The 24,275-nt window shown below is 57.7% G+C and overlaps 2 protein-coding genes across 4 annotated transcripts in view; one reads left to right on the top strand and one right to left on the bottom strand.

Annotated features, from left to right (window-relative positions):
• Nucleotides 1-14,705, bottom strand: part of ZFYVE28 (zinc finger FYVE-type containing 28) — a 118,029-nt gene extending 103,324 nt beyond the window's left edge. For all 3 annotated transcript variants that reach the window (XM_043573160.1, XM_043573159.1, XM_043573161.1), the window contains exon 1: nucleotides 14,606-14,705. In XM_043573160.1, coding sequence (XP_043429095.1) covers nucleotides 14,606-14,644 — 39 coding nt within the window. In that variant the 5' untranslated portion in view covers nucleotides 14,645-14,705. The remainder of the gene's footprint in view (nucleotides 1-14,605) is intronic.
• A 456-nt stretch (nucleotides 14,706-15,161) lies between these two features.
• Nucleotides 15,162-24,275, top strand: part of CFAP99 (cilia and flagella associated protein 99) — a 41,285-nt gene continuing 32,171 nt past the window's right edge. Inside the window, exon 1 of the mRNA XM_043573158.1 lies at nucleotides 15,162-15,455. The gene's annotated coding sequence lies outside the window, so the exon portion shown is untranslated. The remainder of the gene's footprint in view (nucleotides 15,456-24,275) is intronic.

Here is a 24,275-nt window from a genome sequence, read left to right as displayed (position 1 = left end):
AACTCCAGCGTGACGGCCCAGGAGGCCAGTGTGCGGTCACAGGACCCCGCCCCTGAGCTCCAAATCTAACAGGGACTTCTCAGTGGGATTTAGTGGGGCACCCAGCAGGGGACAGGCCACAGGTCACTCAGCAGGGGACAGGCCACGGGTTAATGAAGACATCAGCCACTCTATGGGGGCACTGCCTCAGTGGGCCTGGCTGTGGGGTCCACAAGAGCACGTGTGGGTGCAGGCCAGATGGCACACCCACGATGCCAGCCCAGGGCTCAGCTGATGCCAGGACCTCACCTGCAGAGCTCACCCAGGTATGCTCCTGGCTCTGGGTTTGGGCAGACGCTGCTACTGTGGCCATAGGCGGGCCAGCAGCAGTGGGCGGGGGGGGGGGGGGGGGGTGGAGTCTGTGGACCCCAGCAGACTTTCTTCCCTGAGTCCCCAGGCTTGAGACACAGGGTGGGGGTGGGGGTGCCCACACCTGCTACAGGGTCAAATCTCCTGCCTGAGGAGGGCGCCCACCTGGCCAGAACCCAGATGGAGAATGAGGCATCTGCCCTCAGCTGAGGTCCAAGTCAGTCCAGTGTCCAAGAACCCTCAGAGGCAGCCAAGGCCTGCAAAACATTGGCGGGGGGCGGGGGAGGGGGCAGCAACCCGCTCCCACCACCCAGCATGTGTCCTGCATCCCAGCGACACACCCTCACAGCAGGTGCCGGGAGTGGAGCCCACAAGCCCCAGGTCATATCCTCCCAGTGACACACCCTCACACTGCCTGCCACAGGCACCCACAGCTCGGGGCAATGTGTGCAGAACCTTCTAAGCAGTACAGGTGATTTCCAGGTTTCCACTAAATGCAGCCTCATCCAGCGTCCCTTTGGAGAGGCTCTGTGAGCTCAAGGCCAAGGAGTAGAGCTGGGGGCAGGGCAGGGGAGTCATCAGAGGGACCTTTGCCCAGGGGTTGCATTTGGGCCACAGTAGCTAGAAACCTGGAATTAAAGTGAGCGAGCACCTCGGCTGATGTCCCCCCTTCCGCCCTCTGCCCCCCACTCACAGCCCCTGCCCCTCCGAGGCCCAAACTGTAAAGCTCTAAGGTCCCATGGGTACAGGGTCAGAGTTCAGTCCCAGCTTCCATGGGGCCTCTTCCTAAGCCAGCTCCAAAGCCCACATGAGTCCTGGGGTGGGTCCTGGCCCTCCCCTTGCCCCCACCTAATGAGAAAGTCCTTTCAAGCCCAGCGACCTGAAGCCCAGCTGTGAGGTCCCAGCCAGCCCCTGTGGCCTCCCCGGGCTGTCTGTTCTCCCAAAAGATACATACAAATGCATCAAGGTCACACAGGCCACTGCAGGAGAAACACCACCAGCTTTTGAAGTCCTGTCTCCCAACACCGGAGGAGGGACTTGCTCAGCTCACACGTGTGACCAGTGACGCTGGAATCCCCGGTGCTGGTGGCAGGGGTGGGGGGTAACAGGCGTCAGGCGCCCCGACGTTGACGACAAGCCTCCTGAGGGGAGGACGGACAGACAACCGGCCACGGGGCCCCAGGCAGAGCAGGTGTCTACATACAGGAGCACTTCACGCTGGGGGCAGCCCTGCAGGGGCGGGGGGGGGGGGGGCTGCCGCCCACCTCCTCCCTGTCTACAGCGAGGCTTCAAGGCGACAGCCGCTTTGGGGGCTGGAGCTGGAAGGTCAGCCTGGAGCCTGCAGGGCCAGGGCCTCCCCACTGCAGGGCACTGCCCTCACTCCCACCCCTCCCTTTCCAGGAGCAGGGAGAGGGAGGGCTCCCAAAGCCCTCTGTGCAGCCTCCACCTGGCTACAGTCACCAAAACTCCTGACGGTCCCAGCAAGCCTCACGTGATGACACGTTGCAGCCACGAGGGCAATGACGTTCTCCAGCCGAAGCAATTCTCCAGCCAGGCCGCTCGGCTGACGCGATTTCCTAGTCCTGCAAAGCCTGCTAGAAAGCAGCCCGCAGGAAGACAGCTGCGGAGCCACACGGGAAATGGGGCGAGCAGGTGGAAACGCATTAACCGACGTCAGGGAGGAGGGTCACGGGGAATACTAAATTTCCATCTCTGTTCACCGATATCTGCTGTGTCCATAATTTACACTCACTTTACTTTCCATCAGCCTCCCATAAAGAAATCGAGTGGCCGCTCAGGTGGCCAAGCCGGTGGCCAGGCCCGCACCCTCCACAGTCAGCGAACACCCGCGTGAGTCCTCCCACCCCAGGAACGGGACCCCACTCGGAGGCCCCTGCAGCTGGCATGTTGCAGCGTGTATGAGGAGAGGCCACGGGCATCACACGCCTTTCAGACTCCTCACGACACTGGACAAAGCGTGTCCTCTCCGTGTGACCACCTCGGATGCCGGAGCCCAGCTCCTGACAGGGGCCCAGGAGGGATCACGGCTCCCATCCAGGGGACCTTGCCCCTGGCCCGAGAGTGGGGCGTGGAAACAAGAGCCTGTGAGAAAGACACCGCCATGCTGGTTCTCACAGGATTCACAGAGCGCGGCTCCCAGTGAGCCGCGGGGGTGGGGTCTGGGGCCACCTTGGGAGACCCACCCAGGCCTCCGATCTCGAGGAGTTTCGGTTCACAAGCAGGGACACCGCTGGGACACCCTGCTCACCAGGACTGGGGCGGCCCCAAGGCCAGGGCACACAGGTTGGGCAGCCATAGGTCCCCCATCTGGGCACCTCATGGCTCACACAGGCCCCACTCTCCCCCATGAACCACCCTCCATTCGGCAAGAACCACAACAGGAAAAACAGTTCAGTGGTCCCCCAAAAAGTTAGACCTAAAGTTCCCATGTGACCCAGAAATTCTGTTCCTGTGTATCTACCCAACAGAATGAAAAGACGGGAAAATGTGTACATGGATGTTTAGCGCAGCTTATTCACAGCAGCCCAGAAGAGGACCCAGCCCAGAAGTCCACAGATGGATGCAGCGTAGACAGAAGGTAGGCCATCCATACGATGGCATGCATCCTTCCAAAGGAAATTCCAACACCTGCTGCAAGGTTGATGAAACCAGACACTGAAGACCCCACATCGTATGATCCCCTTTCTGTGAAATGCCCAGAACAGAAATGCACAGAGAAGGAACGCAGGCCAGAGGTCTCTGGGGGCAGGAGGGGGAGAGTGGACACGGCCCCCCACACGCATGCTGGGTACATGACTGCCACTGAGGCAAACAGTAAACTGCGTGTGATGTGAATGCCACCTAATTTTTTAAGAAATGACATACATAAGGGAGTCTGGGTGGCACAGCTGGTTAAGCATCCGACTCTTGACCTCTGCTCAGGTCGGTCGCGATCTCACAGTTTGTGGGATCGAGCCCCATGTTGCGTGGGCTCTGCACTGACAGCACCGTGCCAGCTTGGGAGTCTCTCTCTCTCTCTCTCTCTCTCTCTCTCTCTGCTCCTTCCCTGCTTGCTGTGCTCACACACTTTCTACAAGTAAATAAATAAGCTTTTAAAAAAAGAAAAATATGCACAACAACAACAACAAAGCTATAATGGGCCTTGTCAACAAGCTGGGTTGGTGCCCAAAAGCACATCCTTGGGAAAGGCCCAAGGCAAGCGGCAGACCGCAGGGCTGGGCCCCGGGCACTGGGTCTGAGTCTGGGGGAGAAGCCACGTGCCCCCCGCCCCCGCATGCCACGCTGTGCACAGAACACGAGTGACATCTCACGTCTGACACTGCCACTTGCCTTTTCGGTTTTGTCCACGTGGTGAGGCGGGCTTCCAACGCCACAGCCCCTATTCTAGAATAATCTGCAGCACAACTGGAGTGTCAGCAGACCAATCGTCCCCCTCAGAGTTCAGACACCTGTTAGAGGCTGCACATCCACCGCGATCAGAATACGGACGGGGCACCGAGCACAGTGGGGCACAGCCACGCCGGCCTCTCTGGGACTGAGCTGGACTGCTGGGCAGCAGGTCAGGCCTGACCCTGTGGGCGTGGTCAGAGGGCAGAGGCCAGCAGGCCAAGAGGGCCATTCCTGAGACTCACCGGTGCTTGAAGAGGAGGGGGCAGCCTGGCACTGCTCTGCCTGTCGCCTGCCCTCCACTTGGCCCCTCGGGTCCTCCCCCACGGTCTCAAGACACGTCCGCTAAATAGGGCCGCACAGATCTTGGGTCCAGCCACGACACAGGGCTCGGTGGGGGGACAGAGGCTGCCAGGGAAACACTGTCCCCAAAAGCCTTTCTGGTTCCGTGCACCCCTCCTCCAGATCCTTCCCCGTCTGTGACAAGTGAGTTTGCAACCGGACCCTTCAGCAGCCCCTCCTCAGCCTGGCAAACGCCTCCCTGGGGGTCCACATGCTTTCTTGCTGGTCCTGAGGCAGCTCAGAGACCCTGGTCTCCCCCAGCCTTTACCAGAGCCCTGTCCCTGGGGCCAAATGACAGAAGTCTGGACTCAGGCTCTCTGTGGGGCACTTGGGGCCAGAGATTCTCAGGGGTGTCAGTTCCCAGTCTGGGAGCATTCATCCCGGGGAAAACAACCCCGGCAAGTGTCCTCAGTCAGCGATGCAGGGGGAATGTATGAAGGGCCAGAGGCCATGGTCCTGGAGCTGGGTCCCTGCATGCCTGACAGCTGGGCTCTCTGGAGCTCAGCCAGTCTGTCCCACCCGGCCAGGTCCCAGGGCCCGGGGTAGCCGCCTGCCGGAGGGTCAGTGCTCAGCTGCAGGGGCAGGAAGGCAGCTCCTATGTCGTCCCATGGCCTCTCGTTCAGCTAACAGGTGAGGAGACCAGAGCTGGCCCCGGCTGCTGAGCCCAAGTCCTCGGCCCATCTGTACTCAATCCTGAGCCACTGCTGGGCTCTGGGTGGTGCAGACTTCTCCCAACAGCAGAGAGGCTCCTTGGAGGCTCATGGGCACAGTCGGCAGGGAGTCCAGCAAGGAGGGGCCACCGAGCACGATCTGTCCCAGGACGTGCGGCTCCCATCATTCCTTCCTCTCAAAGCTGAAACCAAGACCACAGAAGGTAACAGATACCCAATGGGGCGGCACTTCTCCGGCTGGGAAGTTTTTCACTCTGTAAGTAGCACGCGGGTGCTCCCCCGGGCTCCTGCGTGTGTTTAACTCACGGTCTGACGTCACCCTCACCTCGCGCCTCCTCCAGAGCCACCAAGGACCCACCCCCACCGGGTGCTCCTGGCTAGCGTGTCCGACCCCCGCGTTTTGGGGTCACTCTGCCCAAACCCCTGCTTCTTGCCGCTCCACAGGGTAACTGCTGCACTGATGTGCCGCGAGCTCCTTGCCTCCCACGCCCTCCTCTGACTCTTGATTTTCCTTCTGGAATACACTTCCCGGTCCTTGTGCAGCAAGGATTCGGGGGCGGCTGCACTTTCGTCTTCATCTAAAACTGTCTTCCATTTCATCCCGGTGCTGACGCAGCCCGGCAAGTGCCGTGCTCCCCGGGGCCCTCCCCCAGCCCAGCCTGGAGTCTGGGCCGGCGCCTGGGAAGGCTCCCCTTGCTCCCTGCCCCCGCCCCAAGCCCCATCAGATGCACCTTGACCCTCATCCCACCCTCCCGGCCTGCCCGTGAACTTCTGGAACCTCAGAGTGATCGCCTCACCCCTGCATGAGGTGGGTTGGTTTTTCATTTTTAATTCAACGACTCTCCCTCTCAGTCCTGGGAGTTCTACAGGCTCTCCGTTCCCACACCTCGTTCTCGTGAGTCTCTGTTCATGTTTTTACCACGCATTCCACATCAGAGGCCGGGCGGGAGGGCCCCCCTCCGGACGGGTGAGTTTTACTCTGCCAGGCACCCCAGTGACACAGTGTGGGATAGGGTTTTCCTAGCTGCCTGTCACCCACGCCTCAGCTTCCTGTGTGAACCCCTCTAACCCACCTCTGCCCTGGAGCCATGCTTCCCCACTGCCACTACCCACCCCCCCCCCCACCCCCAGCCACCACCGGAAGGCCATGCGTGCCCGCCCTGAACGCAGCTAACCCTCTAAAATGGTGCAAGAGACATCTGTGACTTCAGGGCTAGGCCTCAGGAGACCCTGCCGTTCCCGCTGGGGCACCAACACCATCGTGCAACCCCCCACCCCCCCGTCAGCCTCCTGGTGGACAGGAGGCCGTGCAGAGGGGGACCCAGCTGCCAGAGGGCATGGAAGGAGACAGGTGACAGCCGCTGAGCCCCACCCACGTGTGGCCCACAAAATGGGGTGACTGTTCTGGTTCTCAGGGCCATGCTCTCAGCCCTGGGGCCAGCTCGGTACAATTCTGCACTCCTGGGCACCCACCGTGGGGGCTCCGCCATCCACATGGACATTCCATGGGCACCCCAAGTGCCACGGTTCCCACCTGGGCTCCCAGGCCCCTTGCCCCACCGGCCCTCCCCTACACCCTCATGTCCAGCTAACAGCACCCCTCAACCTCCCCGCCGGGCCTTTCCATCCCAGAGTCCTGGCTGCCATCCCCTTACCTGAGCCTCAGCCAGGTCTCCGTCACCAGCCCCAGCTTCCAGTTCTCCCCCTGAATCGACTCCCTCCCCCTGAAGGATCTGATCCCATCAAGACCGTCACCACAAGTGACCTGCACCGGGGTCCCTCCCCGTTCTGGCACCACACACACACACACACACACACACACACACACACACCCTGGTGGGGCCGCCCTGCTCACTCTGCTGACTGCATCTGTCCCTCAAATCCCAGCTCCTCTGGGTCCTGGCCCCCTGGCCACCCCACCTGACAGCCCTGAAGGTGCCCACCGGCCAGCACCCCTGCGCCCATGGTGAGGGCTGCACATGACCAGGACAGGCTCTCCCTGGGCAGCCCCAGGAGCTGCGGTGTGGTTTCAGAAATCTGCACACAGAACCCCTCGCCCCTGTCCTCCGGAAACCCCAAAACCGAGGGCCTGGGAGGGGTGGTTTCAAAGAGCCTCAGGGCGCCAAGCCCTGCCGGAGATGCATCTCCTGACCTTCCAGGAAGAGTCCCTTGATTGTCTCAAAAACTGCTACGATTCTCAAAAAAATTCTCTCAGAAGCGGCTTAATTCCCTTTTTTGTTGAGGTAACATTCACCTAAGATGCAACTAACCATCTCAAGTACACATTTCAGGAGTATTTAGTGCTGTGCCACCACCACCTGTCTCCAGTTTTAAAACCTGTTTGTTGCCCCAAAAGGAACCTTGGCCCCTCTGGCCGTCGCCCCCCTTTTCCCACCCTGCCAGCCACCACGTACGTTCTGTGTCTACAGACCTGCCCTCCGGGACAGTAGGGGAAGCAGAAGCGTAAAGTCTGTGTCCTTTTGTGTCTGGCTTCTCCACATGTCACATAATGATTTGAAGACTCACCCATATTATAACCTGAAGTTCCTTCCTTTTCCTGGTTGAATAATAGTCCATCGTGTGGCTGGACCACACTTCATTTCCTCACTCACTGTTGGTGGACACTTGGGCCACTTCCAATTTCTGTTATGCATAATGTTGCTATAAATGTGGGGATACGATTCTTAAACGTATCTGACATTGGGGGCACCTGGGTGGCTCAGTCTGTTGAGTGTCTATCTTCGGCTCAGGTCATGCTCCAGGGGTTCGTGAGTTCAAGCCCCTTGTCAGGCTCTATGCTGCCAGTGCAGACCGTCTTCAGATCCTCTGCCCCCCCGCCACTCCCCAGCTCACACTCTCTCTCTGTCTCAAAAAAATAATGCATCCAACATTGAAGTAGTTGATTCCGCTTTTAAACTTTTTTTGTAATTACAATATCCCTAAAAATAATAGGAAACATTCTCAAAAACTAAACACCCAGCAAACGGCTGCCCCAAAGACACCACCCCCAGGGGTAGGTATGCGCTCCGTTTTCTCCAGGCACCCAGTGTATGACGGCCGCGGTCGTGGGGGAGCTTGGGGGGTCCCCGCGGGGCAGAGACTCACAGAGCCCCTGTGCAGAGCTCTAAGGAGCCCTCAGCCATGAAGGCAGCCCCACTTGAAGTGCCCCCGACATTCCCCTGCCCCCACCCTGCACAAAACCAGGAGAAATGGAAGAGCCTCAAAATACTTACTGTAAGAAAGAAAAAAACCTCCCATTCATCTCACCCAACTACTCTACATAAATTATCATAATATGAAACATTCGATTATTCTGCTTCTGCTTTATCTATTCAGATCAGTAAAAACAAAAAAGAATCCATTCATTTTTGTCTTCTTCCTTCAAACACTTAAACTGCCCATCAATACCTAAGTTTCTTTTCATTCCTACTGTGAAAAGTACAAAACCAAATGCTTCATCAAACCGGACTCATGTAAACGTTGATGACGGCTTCAGTTCCTTCCTGCAGGAGAGGCACAGCTCAGGGCAGCCGCACTTGCCAATTCCAGCTCCGGGGCCCAACAGACCGGAGTTCAAATCTAGCTTTCCCTCTTCCCGGCTGTGAAGGTTCCAACAAGTTAAGATCTCGTCCCTGACATCTCGTTTGTAAACCAGGTACATCAGATGTTCACAAGCACCCCCACAACCTCAGCGCCAACAGAGATCTATCCCCCCGGGCTGTCACTTACACCCAGCCCCTCTGCCTTGGCCACCCCATGGCTCCGGAGTCCTTTCCTGGATCCTGAGCCTCCGGCTGAGGAGGGGTGATGGGGCGGGGACAGGACACAGGAGGATGGCCTGAGAGGTTGGGGGCCAGACCTGACACAGCAGAGCCCACTGATGCCCGCTCTGGCTGAAATTCAGCCCTGGATTCTCCTTCAAAGGCAATGCCAGGGCAGTGGATCAGCACCCGGCCGCATCTCAGCCCAGGGAGGGCACAGGAGACGGCATCACTATTACTCATCACCGGCATCTGTAATGCCTGAAGTATCCTGAGTCAGGTCCTGTTTCTAGCAACCCAGGACCGGACATGCCACAGAAAGGGAGGCAGGGTGCACCTTCTAAGACACTCTCACTCTTGGGGCGCCTGGGTGGCTCAGTCGGTTGAGCATCTGACTCTTGATCTTGGCTCAAGTCCTGACTTCACGGTTTGTGGGTTTGAGCCCCACATCATGCTCTGTGCTGAAAACATGGAGCCTGCTTGGGATTCTCTCTCCCTCTCTCTGCCCCTCCCTCGCACTCTCTCTGTCTCTCAAAAATAAATAAATAAACTTAAAAAAAAAAAAGACACTTCACTCTCATAATAACCTGGAAGTCACTGGAAAGCCTCAGTGACCGCTCAGACCCCATGAAATGCTCCGTGGGTGGTCTTATATTAGTCCGCACCCAAGAGAGCCGCTGACATTGACACCGGTCATTTGTTGAGCCGCTCCTATGAGCGTCTGACAGAGATGACCAAGTTCCACTCAGCAGGTCCCGTCACCCCACCTGACAAACAGGGAAACTGAGGCACAGGGCCAGGCAGGGACGGGGGAGGATTCCCACCCAGGCCCCAGTGCCTGCTGCCCTGTCTGCAGCTTCGTGCTATTTATGCCAGAGCGGGCAGCGAGGTCAGCCCAGGGAGACAGGAGAGAAACACGGAGACCCGCAGCTTTCGGCGTATGCGTTTGTCTTCCAGCTGGGACCCGCTCACCGTGTTCCCCTTTGCTGGGCACAGGGCATGCCACGTAGGAGCCGTGGCTGTCCAGTGCCGTCACCCCAAACGAGACAAAACCACAGCTCTGCCATCAAGAACTGCAAATGACCGCTGAGTCACGTATACGCCCTCAGATGTGCATCTTTACACAGTTAAAAGAAGCCTATCTTCTGTTCTGGGGACTCCCGGCAGGGCAGCGTTAGGAGAGGCACCAAAGCATCCCGACGTTACCCATCCTTCTGAAGGTAGAAGATTACCTAACAGGCCTCCCGTTCGGAGAGGGGGGCAGTCCGCTGACTCTAGCTCCCTCCCCGCCACGCCACTGCCTGCGGACTCCGAGACCAGAGATCAATCAGGCAGCACTCAAGACTCCCGGCCTGTGACTCGCCCATTTCACAGTCACCATCAGAACAGGAACGTTTCCCGTTACTGTGCTCCTCTGACTGTGAAGTGCAGACCCTGAGCGATGACATAAGAGCTGGCACAGAGACTGACACTCACCATCCGTCAGCCACTCAGCCCCTCCCTGGCCCTGCAAATGCCAGGGGCACAGGGCTGGGCGTGTGAAGCCACACACAGAAACACAGCGAAGCCTCGGAAACGAGATGGGGACCTCCCCCTGAGTCACTCCCTACCCAAGCAGGTGGGCTCCATAAACCACCTTCAGGGACGGGCACCTCTCAGGCCCTCCCATTTGCCCAGAGCCTCCAAGTGCTGAGGCATCCGAAGGAAAGCTCTCCGGAGGGGCGGCCAGATGGGGCAGCAGGGAGGAGGGCCCGTGCCTTCTGAATCCTGGGATGACAGAGATGGGTGTGTGGGCCAGCCCAGCCTGCTGTGACTCAGCACTGCCGAGCATCCTTCCCAGGACTCCGCGAGCCCCCTCTGTGCCAGGCACCTGCTGGCAGAGGGAGCTCAGCCCCGGCACAGCCTGCGTGGCCAGGCTTTCCGGAACACTGGCTTTCCAGTAGCTCACCTCAGGGAGGAATGTGTTCCTCCAAGGATGGCCTCAGCTGTAGCCGGGCACTCCGAGTTTATCAGCAGAAAATGCAGCCCGGCTGGAAGTTCACATTAAAACCCCAAGCTCCTGAAACAGTGTCTGTGCCTGGCACCAGGATCCAACGTGGCACTGCGAGGTCAGCAGCTCGCTTCCCAGGCAGGCAGAGCAGGGACATCGAGGCACGTGCCGATACTGCCCTCCCAGACCCAAGAGCAGCAGGACCCAGGTTGAGGGAAGACTACCCATCTCACCAGCTTCCGCTGTAAGCCCTCCCACAGCCCTGGGGTCTGCCGATGCCCTGGCTGGATTTCTCCAGGTCTCTGTCGGGGAGTCCCGAAAGGATGATGGGCTATGCAACGTCTCTGCACTTTGGGGGCCGTGCAGACACAAACCCAGGCCCTTCCCATGGCCCTGTGACCTGCTGGTTCAATACCTGAAGGACTCCTCCCTGCTATGGCATGTCCAGGGTCCTGCGCCCCGCCAGGTGGTCAAGGAACAGAGGGCCAGCTCCACGCCCATGACCAGGGGGCCTGGGACTCCGGAAACCAGGAGGGACCGTGGACAGGGCTCTAGACGCCCTGGTCCACTGAGGCTGGGTTAAGCTGCAAACACCCTATCTGGATGTACGCTCGGGCAGACTTCACAAAGCTCAAAGGGTCCTTCTTACAAAAAGCACACATGCCCATCACATTACCCGGGCTTCTGAGAAGGCTATGTCATCTCTGACCTGAACCCAGGGTACTGACAGTTCCCAGATAAACATCAGTCACTAAAGCACTGTATTCACAAGGAATGTTAATGACCCACATCCCAGGAGTCATTTGGGGGTATGGACGAGGGAGTGCTTCATGGAGCGCAGGGCGGAGCATGGTAACCCCCATCCAGCTGGACAGTATCACCTACCCACCCATCAATTCTTCCTCGAAGATGGAAAACACGAATTTGACCTGTACCATCACTAGGATGCTCTTTAATGACGGCTGAGCTATCCTGGCTGGGCCTGGTCTGGGGCCCCCTTCCACTATGCCAGGATTTCACCCTTTAGCACAGTGACCAGGCGTCAACAAGAAAGCTATAACCCAGCAAGAAACACAAGTATTAACACTTTTGTTTCAAATGGAGATACCAATTATTCCAAAGGGTTTTGCCTTCTTAAAGTTCACTCTTTCTTGGAAGGACTTTCCCTAAACAAAAGTCAAAAAAGCTTGTCACAACATCACAAACGGCAGGCTGATAAGCTTTCCCACACATTCCTTTCCTATCCAGCTTTCACAGTCTAGATAATACTGACAAATCCTGAACACTTCACATGAAGAGAAATTATAGTGTTTAAAAGATGGCCTTGAAGAAAATAAATGGAAATATGAGAGATGGGTAATGTCATTTTAATGTTAAACTACTATATTATACATCAAGGCTTTTTTTTTTAAACCCAACTGAGGTAGTTATTAATGATTCAGATATCAAAAATTTTAAGTGTCAGAATGTTTTAAAGCACTTCTGAATCCTTTTTAGAACTGCGAGAACAATGAATATTTTTGGCTTCACAATATTTTCCACTGCACTGTAATGAACAAGAAGCTTGGTGTTCAGTTTTAGACCAAAGCAGGGATTAAATCAAGAATGCAGTTTGAATTGTGTATCTATCTAAATACAAAAGTGGAAAAAAAAAAAATCGTAACTGCAGGCAACAGTCTCCCCCAGACACATTCCCCCGCAGCTAACTCTCACACCTCTTGTCCTCCGGCCTGGAATCTTCCCAGCACTGACTCTGTGCTCACTTGTCCCCAATGGATTAAATTAGAAAGGTAAAGGAACCAGAAAATTCAATTCATAATCCAAGACAAAAGTCTGAGCTTTGGTTTGAAAAATGAAAAGCTACTGGGGTGACCTAATATGCTCCAACTCTTCAAACAATCAAGATATTTAACTCCAGAGACAGATCCCAAACAAGAGACCGCCCAAGCTCAAGCTGACTGCAGGGCACCACGCCACGGCCAGACGCAAAGATCTCAGATGGACGTGCGTCTCAAGTCCAAGGCTCGGGGACAAATATCAGACGTGACCTGACACGAAGCACCAGCCCTCCCTTCTCCGCTGCACCTTTATGACTGGTTAACACCTGCCCTCCACCCAGCCCCTGTCGGCCCCTGGAGCTTGTCTTAGAAGGGCAGCTGCCTGCTGGAGAGGGAAGCTTAGGGGTACCATTCTCCATTCCGGGCCACAACCTCAAGGGCAGCATTGTTTTCCACTTGTGAAGACTTTCCCCTCAGCTGAAACGGTGCAGCTATTGATGCAACAGAGAGCACACCATTGCTCTTCCTCCCCTTCCGATAAGACAACACAGTTAGGTGATCCTGGAATCAAGGCCGACTCCGGAGCCACGGCTGGAACCTGGACTTCTGACAAAAGTGTTTTTGGAAACACCAGAATGTTACCTGACCTATGCTACATTTCCCTGCCAGCCTCTGCTGGCATATACCTTGAAACAACAACACTGCTGTCCACCCTAGATATGACCTTTTGACGAGAGGACTTGATTTTTCCTTAACCGGAGACAAAAGTCACACACACACAAAAAGCCATTCCTTGTACAGATATCCTATGCAGTGGCTGTCACCTCCCTCTGACAACCCCCCGCAGGACAGCAGGAGGGCTGAGACTGGCCTTAGGGGAGACTGCAGTGAGTGAGGAGCGGGTAGGTAGAAAATGACCGGGGAGGTCCCAAACCTCCCCAAACAGGGAGCCAGGAAGCACCAGGATCCCACCAAGCCACCACCACCCCCACCACCACGGATAAGGAGCTGCTACAGGACAAGGTTGGGAGGCCAGTGGCTGTACCTGAGCGGAAGAACCGAATCCTCTCTGGGGAAGGCCAAGGCGGAGCAAGGAGCACCAAAGGCATCCTAATCCTTCAGCCCAACACTCCGGAGAAATCTCCGACCCCAAACACCACGAAGCACAAGCTTTCGGGTCCCTGGGCTCGTCCCTTAGACCCGGGTCTCCCCCAAACAGATCTGCTGCCTCCCGGAACCGGCGCACCAGGGGGGCACGGATTTAAAGAAACCCCCACCCTGAGAGACCACCCACGTGGGGGAGGGAGGGCGGGGAAGCCCAATCCAGAAAAGCGGTCCAGCCTCGTGGGGAGCAGTGGGTTCCCTGGGTCGTCAGTGACACTGCGGCCACGATGTCCCCTGGTCGCCTCGGTGACCCCACCCCAGCGTCATCGCCCTCAGCCAAGACCCCAGCGCCTCCGCCTGCCCGCTGCGCCGGCTGGCAGCTCGTAGCCCCGGACCCCAAAGGTGCCCCCAGGACTCTGGGCCCCGCGCCCCGTACCGCGGCCCCCGGCCCCGCGCTGTCCACAGCGGACACGAGCCCGGGCCTCCGGCGGGACGCATCGCCCGCAGTGCGACTGGCGCAGCCGCCAGCCGCCGACCCCACGGGCGAGGGGTGCACCCGTCCTGGATTGGGGAGCACGCGGGTGGGCGCGGGCCAAGGACCCGGCCGAGGTGCGGGTCAGTGCTGGTTCGGGAAGGCAGGGCCGGGGCCGCGCGATGGGGATCCGCTCTGCACACAGGGTAGGAGGGGTCAGCCCGGGACCCGGGGAGAGGAAAGTGGGGGTCCGCTCCAGAACCTGGTAGAGGTGGGGCGAGGGTCTCTTCCGGAGCGCAGGGCGAGGCTGGGGAGTACAGTCCGGGCACAGGATAACGGGGACGGGCAGAAGAGGAATGAGGCGGTCCCCCACCACCACCCCGGTTCAGGCAGCAGGGATGAAAAGGTCCTTCCGGGACGCAGGAGAAGTAGGAGGGGGTCGGCTTCGGGCTGCGGGTCGGGGACCCCGAGGTGCGAGCGCGGCGCCCAAGCAGGACGGGGATGAGCAGGGAGCGGGACGCGCCCTGGCCGCGGGCAGAGGAGGGAAAGCGCGCCCCGGCCGGAGCGCGGCGGCAGGAGGGTCAGTCTTGGACCTGGCTTAGGAAGGGGTGGGGGAGGCGGGACCCGCCGCAGGGGTCCCGGCACCGTGCGCGCGGGTCGCCGAGCGGAGCGGAGGTGTCGGCGGCCGGCGAGAGAGGGGTCTGCCTGGGCAGAGAGGGACGGGCGCTCACCTTGGGTTTGTACAGCCACTTTCGGAACCTGTTCATCATCGCCGCGCCGGCCCGGCCCCGCGGCCCTCGCCTCCGCAGCGCTGCGCCCGGCCCGGCTGCGGCGCGGGGCGGACGCGGGGGCAGGGCCGGGCCGGGGCCCGCGAGGTCCCTGGGCGGCTGGCGTGAGCGGAGCCGGGCGCGGGGCGGGCGGAGGGCGGCGGACAGGTGCGCGGGGCAGGTGCGCGGCCGGAGCTGCTCCGCGAGCGGCGCGCAGGGCGGACCCGCAGCCCCGCTGCAGGCGGACGGGCGCACGGGCGGACGCGGGCACGCGGGCGCCGGCTCCTCGCGGCTCACTGACACCCCGCGCCTCGCCGGCCACCGCGCCGCGCGCCGCACATGCGCCGACGCGCCGCGAGCCCCCTGCCCGCCGCCAGCAGCCGAGGCCGCCCAATCCCGCGGCGCCGTGCCGCGCCCCACCCGAGGCGCGCTCCCCGCCGGAGGGCGACCCGGCGCTCCCGGTGAGGGCGCAAAACTACAAGTCCCGACGGGCATTGGGGGGAGGAGGGGCCCTGGGCGCGGCGTCCTTGGCCGCACAGCAGGCGCTGTGCATTCTGGAGCTTGTAGTCTTCCCGCCGGCGGCGCCGGTGCGTGGCTCCGGTTGCTAGGTGACGACGCCCAAACTGCACCCCGGCGCGAGCTCCCCCTGTCCGGGTGGTGGCAGAGGTCCCGGCTGAACAGAAGAAGTGAAGTGGGGGACCCGCTGCGATTCGCGAGACCCGCCGCACCCGCTGGCCCTGGCATCTGCTGTGGCGGCGGGTGGAGGTGGGACGGAAGGTTTGGCGGCAGGAGCTCCTGTGAAGCCAGCACACAGGTAGGAGGGGGAAGGGAGCAGGTGGGACCCGACAGGGAGGAGGGCGAGGCGCGTTTCCTCAGCATCAGCACCTCTCTCCAACAACTTCCCACGGTCAGTCCTCATCTCCTGCTTCCCATGTTCTTACTTTCGCTAATTTTGGTTTTCTTCCCAGCTCCTTGATTAAAGTGAACGGTGCTTTTTTTTTTTTTTTATCGCCACAATAAACGGTGCTTTTTAAAAAGATATTCACCCATATTCACTATTGCCCCCAATGGTGCCCTAATTTGGGTCCATTAAGATAATCACCAAAATCTGAGAACCTGTTTACGTGGCAAGCAGAGAGCTAAAAACATGTGTTGAGTACAGGACACTTTAAATTCCCACTGACAGCTGAAGAAACTGAGGCACAAAGAGGCTGCTGTGTTCTTATCTGTAGGAAGAGGATCCAGATCACAGCTGGCGCTCCCGCAACAGCTTGGAGCTTTCCCTGTCCCCACCCACCACCGCTTCTCTGAGTGTTCTGAGATGTGCAGATTTGGGGTGCAGGGAGTAGAAGTAACTTCTCCCTTGGTAGAGAATTCATTCTCTGAGACTCGTTGGCCCAGGGTCTCAGGGCTCGGGTGGTTCTGGACTAGAGTGGTCCGCGGAAGTCCGTGTGAGTCTCCCCAGAGGCAGCTTCTGAGGCTTCCGTGTGTGCTGGTGGTGGGCCATGTTCTCTTCTGAGTGCCTGGCTAATCTTGCCCACTCCCCTCTAGCTGCCACCCACTCTGCTCCCTTAGGTTGCCAGCACACAGACCCCACCCCGTCCCCATTGCCTCCTATCTCCAATTCCTTTCCCCTTTTCTCTCCTGAGCCCGCTCTGATCGGGCTTTCACCCAACTCCCTCTCCCAAGTTCTTCATCAAAGTCATCCTTGACCCTGATGTTGTTAAATCCAATGATTGGAGCTCAGTCCCATCTCTTCCTTGAACCGTTAGCAGCAGGCAACTCAGCTGAGTGCTCTCCTCCCGGACTCGGCGTCCTCAGTTGGCTGGAACAGATCACACTCCCTGCCACCCCAGTGGTTGCTCCTTCTCAGTCTTCTGGGCAGGGGCCTCCTCTGCTTCCCAACCGCCTGACACTAAAGCCCCAGGACTCAGTCCTTAGAAATTCTTCTTCTTATTTTTTTTAACGTTTATTTATGTTAGAGAGAGAGAGAGGGAGGGAGGCAAAGAGAGAGGAAAGACACAGAATCAGAAGCAGGCTCCAGGCTCTGAGCTGTAGGCACAGAGCCCAAGGCGGGGTTTAAACTCACAAGCCATGAGATCATGACTTGAGCCAAAGTTGGACGCTTAACTGGCTAAGCCACCCTGGTGCCCCAGACCTTGGAAACTCTTGTATCCACTCCTTCCTTGGGTGATTTCCTGCAGTCACATGGTCTGGTAAACACCCATTTTCTCCTGACGTTTCCAAAACTTACATGTCCAGCCTGAACATCACCCTGGGACTGCAGACCCCTTTACCCATTCTTTGCCAATGGATGTCTAACAAATCCCCACAAACTCAATGTGTCCAAATGGACTCTCAATCTTCACACATAAGACCTGCTCCTCCCCAGCCAGTGCTTCTAGCATAAGAACTCACTGTAGACAGTGGACTATTCTCCACGGTTCTGTCCTTCATTGACTCCAAGGCTAGGGCTGTCGTTGCTTGTGCAGAGGCTTTCTTCCTATCCTCCCCAGTTTGAAACTGTGCACAGGAGGAAGGCTGACCTCGGAGAAGTGGGTGTATCAATTAAGATTAGGTTCAGCTATATGTAATGAAAAATCCAAAGACCAGAGAGGCCCAAGCAAGGTTATTTATGTTTCCATAAAGGAGGTCAATGGGAGGGGCGCCTGGGTGGCTCAGTCGGTTGGACGTCCGACTTCAGCTCAGGTCATGATCTCACGGTTCGTGGGTTCGAGACCCGCATCGGGCTCTGTGCTGACAGCTCAGAGCCTGGAGCCTGCTTCAGATTCTGTGTCTCCCTCTCTCTCTGACCCTCCCCCATTCATGCTCTGTCTCTCTCTGTCTCAAAAATAAATAAACATTAAAAAAATAATAATAAAAAAAAAAAGGAGGTCAATGGGGAGCCAGTCCTGGAAGGTATAACAGCCACAAAAAGTCATCAGGGACGTGGACTCTTCTAGCTTTCTCTTCTGCCACCTTTAACATGTTTTCTCACAGGCCAGGATGGCTGCCTAAGTTCCTGCCATCACTTCCTGAGTCCAGCCAGCAGGAAGGAAAAGAGAAGAAGAGTATAAGCCTCTCCCATTCAGAGAGACTTTGCAGAAGTCTCACATCCTTGTACTTCAGGGTATATCTTGCTGTTGGGGAGGCCAGGGAATGTCATCTTTCAGTTAGGCGGCAATAAACCCAAGTAAAACTCAGTGTTTTGTTATTCAGGAGGAAAGGGAGAGTGGAGATTAAAAAGCAACCAGCAAAACCTGCTGTGTGGGTCTATACTTTAAGCACAATCCGTCAGAGCATGACTTGGCAAAAATCCTTAGGAGATTTTTACTCGGAATTAAAAGCCAAGAAAAGAATTTATGTTAATTAACACACATTTTGTATCTGTGTACATGAAGCCTCTCTAGTGGTTGAGGGTGTTGAGCTGGTTTGTGTCTGATGGAATTTAAATCTCCTGTCATCTCATTTCTGTCTATAAAGGATTTGCTAAGAAAAGAGAAGCTTTGGTCCAGCCCACCTTTAAAGTTTCCTTAAATTTGAGACAGTCAGGTCTTGATTCGTGGAGTTACATCTTGGGAATTAAATACCACTTCCCATGTATCTGGTTTTACCCCATTAGAACAAAGCTGAGGTGCCAAGAGCATGTATCAGAATCAGAAGACTTTACCGCCTGTCTCCTACCCAAAAACGTCATTGCGTCCACTAAGCTCACAGGCCAATTTCAGTAAGAATTCAGGACTCAAGTGTCTCTTTCCCTGATTTCCACCCTCCTGGCGCAGCTGCTCTGTGTCTCCTCTGCCCCAGGGGCGCTCAGGCCTGGTAGTGAGCCAGACTGGCAGGGACGAATGGTTCCAGCCAGCTGGGCTCCCCAGGGAACCCCCTCCTCCGCACAGCCCCTCACAGACTCCCCTCTGCATCCTCCACCTGGCTCAGCCATTTGTTGCCTCCAGCTCTGTCCAGGCCCGCTCTGCGTTGGGGACAGGGCTTGGCTGCCTCCCTGGCTCTTCTTGGACTTTGAGCCATCACCAGAGGGCCTCTTGGAGCATCCTTTCTTCCGAATGTTCCAGCTCCGGGACAGGAGGGAGGGCAGGGAAGTCATCCTGCCTGAGGAACATCTCCCACTAAACACGTGCAGACCGCCCACACTCACCACCCACTGCAGGTGCCGGAGGGAACCCTTATTCCTGCCGGTATCTGGTTCCTCCAGGCAGAGCTGTGTTCAGAGCAGATGCAGAAAGGTAGGGCCAAGGGCCAAACCCCATCCCGGGGCAGTGCCCCCAAGTGCCTGTTGGGGGAGGGGCGAAAAGACTGCATCCTCAACGTTGTTTCTGTAAAAATAGACTTTTTACTAGTTGTGCTCATTTCCTTGTGAGCTCCAGAATGTGTAAATGCTATTTTGCTTTACTATGTTGACATGGTGTCTCTTTCCCCCAGTTATGGCTCATCCCGAGATGTTACCGGGAATCTGGCAGAGTGGGTGTTTGGAGGGTTGCAGAACCAGCCTGGGGCTCAGGCTCCCACAGGCAGGAAGTGCTCCCTTGGGATGGGGAGCCTGACCCCCCACCTCAACCCCCCAACTCAGCGTGGGGTTTGTTCTGTCCCACCTTTACTTGCTTAGTAAATATCTCGTGGGCATCCATTATTCTCCAATTAAACGAAACAATGACACCGAACTTGTTGAACTATAGGATCTGTGGAAGCAAAGGCTTGACTTAAAAAAGATCACTAATACAGGGGCACCTGGGGGGCTCAATCGGTTGAGCTCAGGCTATGATCTCACAGTTCGTGGGTTCGAGCCCTGTGTTGGGCTCTGTGCTGACACTTTCAGCTTGACTGTTCTGCAGTTTGCATCCTGTCATTGGCTCCGCAGACACCTCTGCGGCACTTGCTGGAGACCAGCTCTGGTTAAGCTGCTGGAGACCAGCTTGTGGACGCAGAAGTGGCACAGGAGGGTCCTGCGTCAGGTGCTCACGGTGCAGTGCGTCACATAGGTTTGGATGAGTTCAGAGGAGGCACGGAGAAGGGAAGAGCTAAGGGAGGAGGAAGCAGGCTCCACAGGTGCTGATATTTGCATCAGGTGTTAAGGGATGTGTAGGAGCTCACCGGAGAGAGGAGAGGCGTGTTCAAGGTTCAGGAGATCCACGTGAAGGGGCTTGAGAGCCAGTGAGAATCCTGGGAGGACAGAGCTGGGGTACAGGATGGGAAGCAGGAGGAGGACCCCAGGGACTGTGAGCCCAGGCTGCGAAGGGGTAGGACGTGCTGGGTACCCCAAGAGTTGGGGGGATTTGTTAATGATGGCTCTTAGTGGAAGGACACTCCCCTGACCTGAGGCCACTCTCCCCCAAACCTCCCTCACCTCAGAGAGTGGCACTGCCATCTATCCCACCTGCCATAGGCTCAGGCCAAAAGGGTCCTCCCCTCCTTTCCCCCACACTGGAACACCTGCCCGGGAGGACAGTGGCTGTGCCGGGGGGTAAGGCGGAGGGCCAGGCCTGGGAGACCTGGTGAGTGGGTCTGTGGCCACTTGGTGCAGCCGGACTGGGTGATCCTCACCTGCAAACGTCCCACAGCCTCTCGGACGTGGGGCCCAGGGCAAAGGGTTTGCATGAACACAAATAACCAAGTACAAGGGCTGATCCAGAGGGGCCACAGGCAGCCTGTGGCCTCAAGACTTCCAAGCTCCATCCCATGCAGCGAGGCCTCTAATGCCAGATGAGGGGTGGTTAGTGTTGGGGGGGGTGGCCACCACTCTCTGTGGCCAGATGAGGGGTGGTTAGTGTTGGGGGGGGTGGCCACCACTTTCTGTGGCCAGATGAGGGGTAGTTAGTGTTGGGGGGGGTGGCCACCACTTTCTGCGGCCAGATGAGGGGTGGTTAGTGTTGGGGGGTGGCCACCACTTTCTGTGGCCAGATGAGGGGTGGTTAGTGTTGGGGGGGGTGGCCACCACTTTCTGTGGCCAGATGAGGGGTGGTTAGTGTTTTGGGGGGGGGGGTGGCCACCACTTTCTGTGGCCAGATGAGGGGTGGTTAGTGTTGGGGGGGGTGGCCACCACTTTCTGTGGCCAGATGAGGGGTGGTTAGTGTTGGGGGGGGTGGCCACCACTTTCTGTGGCCAGATGAGGGGTGGTTAGTGTTGGGGGGGGTGGCCACCACTTTCTGTGGCCAGATGAGGGGTGGTTAGTGTTGGGGGGGGTGGCCACCACTTTCTGCGGCCTTTAAGATGTCCCTTTGTCCATTAGCTGCATGAGGCTGAGAAAAGTCAGATCTCACTAGGGAAAAGATTGCAAACTATGGAAATCGATCTTTTCCAGAACTTCTCCCAGAGCCAATATTTCCTCCAGGGACATTCACTCAGTCTGCAAGCCAGGCCCCAGGGAGGAGTTCCTAGCAATACAGACTCCCACAGCAAGAAAAAAGAACTGATTGCACACCCCTCAATGCTACCTTTTGGCCCAGAGACACCTCGGGTGTCCCTCTGTGTGGTCAGCAATGCCATCGCCAGGGGTGGGACATCAGAGCAGGGCAACCCACCCAGAGGAGGCGGCCAGGTCAGGGCCCTGACTGTAGGGGTCATGACTTCCTGCCTTGGGATACGTTAAGTCACTTGTCCTCAGCTGCCCAGCAGACCTGGGACTCGGGCCAGGAGGACTGCACGGCACCCACAGCCTCGCGAGGCCTCGTCTGTACCCCTCCCGCACCTCTGTCTCAGGTGCCGTCCTCCTCGCTGTGGCCCTCACCTCACCTTGCCTGTGTCCGAGGGTCAGGACCTGCTCCCACGGTCCAGCCGGCCTGCCCCTGGCAGATGAGAGAGGAGGGGCCAAGCCGGCCAGCCCCCTGCCCTCGAGCCACAGATGGGGACTGCTTCTGTTCCCAAAGGTGCTGTGTGGCCTGCTCTCCAGGTGGCCTGTCCCACTGCTGAGGGGCGGACCTGGAAGAAACGAGTAGCTCAGTGTGTGTTCACAGTCAGCGATGCCGCCACCTGGCCACACGTCCAAAGGGGGTCACCTGGCACGCGCCGGCCCCACGTCACCACCCGTCCTTCCGACCCCTGCGCCTGCAAAGGCCAAAGTTTGGGCTCGGTGTAGGTGGTCCTGGTGAAGATAGGGACAGATGGATGAGCACGCTGCTTTCAGTGCCTGCACGCAGGTCCCCGGCTCCTTTCTCCTGGGCCCGAGCCCACCTGACTCTAGGTGGCCCCTGGGGCAGTGACCGCAGCCAGGTCCTGCCAGCAGCTAGCTCACTCAGTACTGATGGTCATGCCCACTTTGGGGCAAGAACCGATGTAGCAATAGGGACTCAGCCCCCGCTATAGTCCTCTGTGGGTCTCAGCCATTGCCCCCTGCAGTGTGCTCTCGTTTCGTGGAACCACTGACTGGTCTCCGAACCCGGACTCTCCTGAGGCTTGGTCTTCAGGGCCGGCACCCGGCATCAGGGCTTCGAGCCGGTTTCGGTGCGTTTCCCTGTTCCAAGAGGTCCGTCTTCTGGTCGCATACGAGAGAGGCTCGTGCCGCTTCTGTCCCTGCACCGCTAGGGCTGGGCGCCTGAGCGACCCCGAGTCAGACCTCAGGGCCGGGTGGTGCGGGGGCCCAGGTGTGCAGCCAGCAGAGGAGGGCGGGAGTCAAAGCCTCTTTCCCAGAGCGCTCAGCTCAAACCCGCTCGGGATGCTGCGCCAGGTGAGGGCTCCCCTGTTCTGGTGCCCCTGGCCTGCCTCCTGCTGTCACCTTCCTGGAAATGCCCCTGCTTCCCAGTCCCTCGTCTGCCCCTTTCTGGGCTCCCTCCGCAGGGCGGGGTGCAGGGCCTAGTCTTTCTGCTCCCGCTGTCCTCCAGGTCGGAGATGGATTCCCTGCTGGGGGAGGAGGCTGGTCCGCACCCCTGTCCCCTCCTATGCCACCTGCTGTCTCCCTCGGTGACAAAAGCATTCAAGGCGCTCAAGAGCCCCGTCCACAGGGAGACCCACCCATCCTTCAGCCCTGGGACGTTCTCTCCCGTGACTCCTCTCTTCTCTTTGCTGGTGGGCATTTGGGCCTTTTGGACTGGTTCCCTGGCTTTCTGGGTATGTTTCTCCTACTTTGTGTTTTCATCTTTTTATGCTCTCTTGGGAGATTTTCTCAACTATACCTTCCACCTCTTCTATTTGTATTTTTAGTTCTGCTGCCATATTTTAATTTCCAAGACTCTGTCTTCCTCCACTGTTCTTGTTCCTTGGATACCACATCTCTCTTATCTCTCGGAGGTGGTAGAGGCACGTTTTCTGGGTTTTAACCACTGTCTGCTTCTGCTTCTCCTCTTGCCTCTGCTTCACAGTTGTGTGTCAGAGGCTCTCTGAAGCATCTGGTGGCATTTGGCCCTCACGCTCTTGAAGGCAGTGGGGGGACTCAACCAATGGGCTGGACTGGCTGGGACAGCCCATCTTGCTGGGGACCCCAGTGACACTGTATACAGCTTTTATCTTTTTCACTCAGTCTCCATTCTGGGGGGTCTAGGTCTGGGGACTGCTATCTGGATCCATTCCAACTTGTTGGGGGTTCAGGAGAGGTGCTCACACTATCCCCAGGATGCTAGCAGCCTGGCTTTGCCAACAGCTGGTGCCCAAGAAGACCAGCAGTGGGGTGGCCCAGAGACACCCCTCGAGTAGCATGGAACAAGACGGGGGCATGGGGAGGGAGCCTCTGATGGGCCTGGCCACCCCCCCTCTAAGCAATTTGGGGCTTACCTATTAGAACCAGTTCCCAGGGTCCCAGCCCCAACCCAAGCAGCTCTTCCAAGGTCTCCCAGACAGAGGCTCTGGGCAAGCTGGTCTCCTGGAGCTAGTATGTTTCTGGAAAGTTCAGTGCCCATACAAGATCTGGCCACTCTCCAACTGTGCATTCTTTCTGGGTGTTGGGTCCCCCACCTTTAAAATGGGGGCGTTGAGGGACACCTGAGTGGCTCAGTCAGTTGAGCGTCCAACTCTTGGTTTCAGCTTGGGTTGTGGTCTCACGGTTCGTGAGTTCAGGCCCCATGTCGAGCTCTGTGCTGACAGTGCAGAGCCTGCTTGGGATTCCCTCTCTCTCTCTCTCTCTCTCTCTCTCTCTCTCTCTCTCAGAACCTCCCTTGCTCACACACTCTCTCTCTCTCTCAAAATAAATAAACATTTTTTTTTTAATAAATAAATAAAATGGGAGTGTTGAACCTGGTGACCTGAGGATTCTTCTTGCCCCAACCATTTGGGATTAGGTCACCTACCCCTCTGGGCAAGACCTTCTGCATAAACAGTCACTGAACCCCAGCTAGGCTGAGATATGCTCAGAGGCCTACCCCTCCCAGGCGTCCTCCCCAGCCATGCACAGTTGTGGGGCTTGGGGCCACGTGGAGAAGCCTGGGAGTCTCCAGGATCTGTGGGTGGGTGGGGGCCTGGGGTGGGCTCCTCAGGGCCAGCCTGGGCCCATGGACGGCAGAGTCCTGCAAGGACACGGTCCAGGAAGTGGGCCCGGGTTTCCCCAGCTGGGGTCCCTGTCTCCCTCTAACATGCCTCACTGTGAGAGGTCCCAGGCTCCCAGGGGACGTCCCGTCTATTGATAAAGCCTCTGTGGCTGCCTTTGCCACCTGCCGAGCTGACAGCCCAGAGGTCATGGAGGGTGTGACCTGTAGTG

Source organism: Prionailurus bengalensis, chromosome B1 (assembly GCF_016509475.1).
Source record: "Prionailurus bengalensis isolate Pbe53 chromosome B1, Fcat_Pben_1.1_paternal_pri, whole genome shotgun sequence".
Lineage (NCBI taxonomy): Eukaryota > Metazoa > Chordata > Mammalia > Carnivora > Felidae > Prionailurus > Prionailurus bengalensis.
The sequence above is the reverse complement of the archived record's forward strand: the minus strand, read 5'-3'. Positions and strand labels throughout refer to the sequence as shown.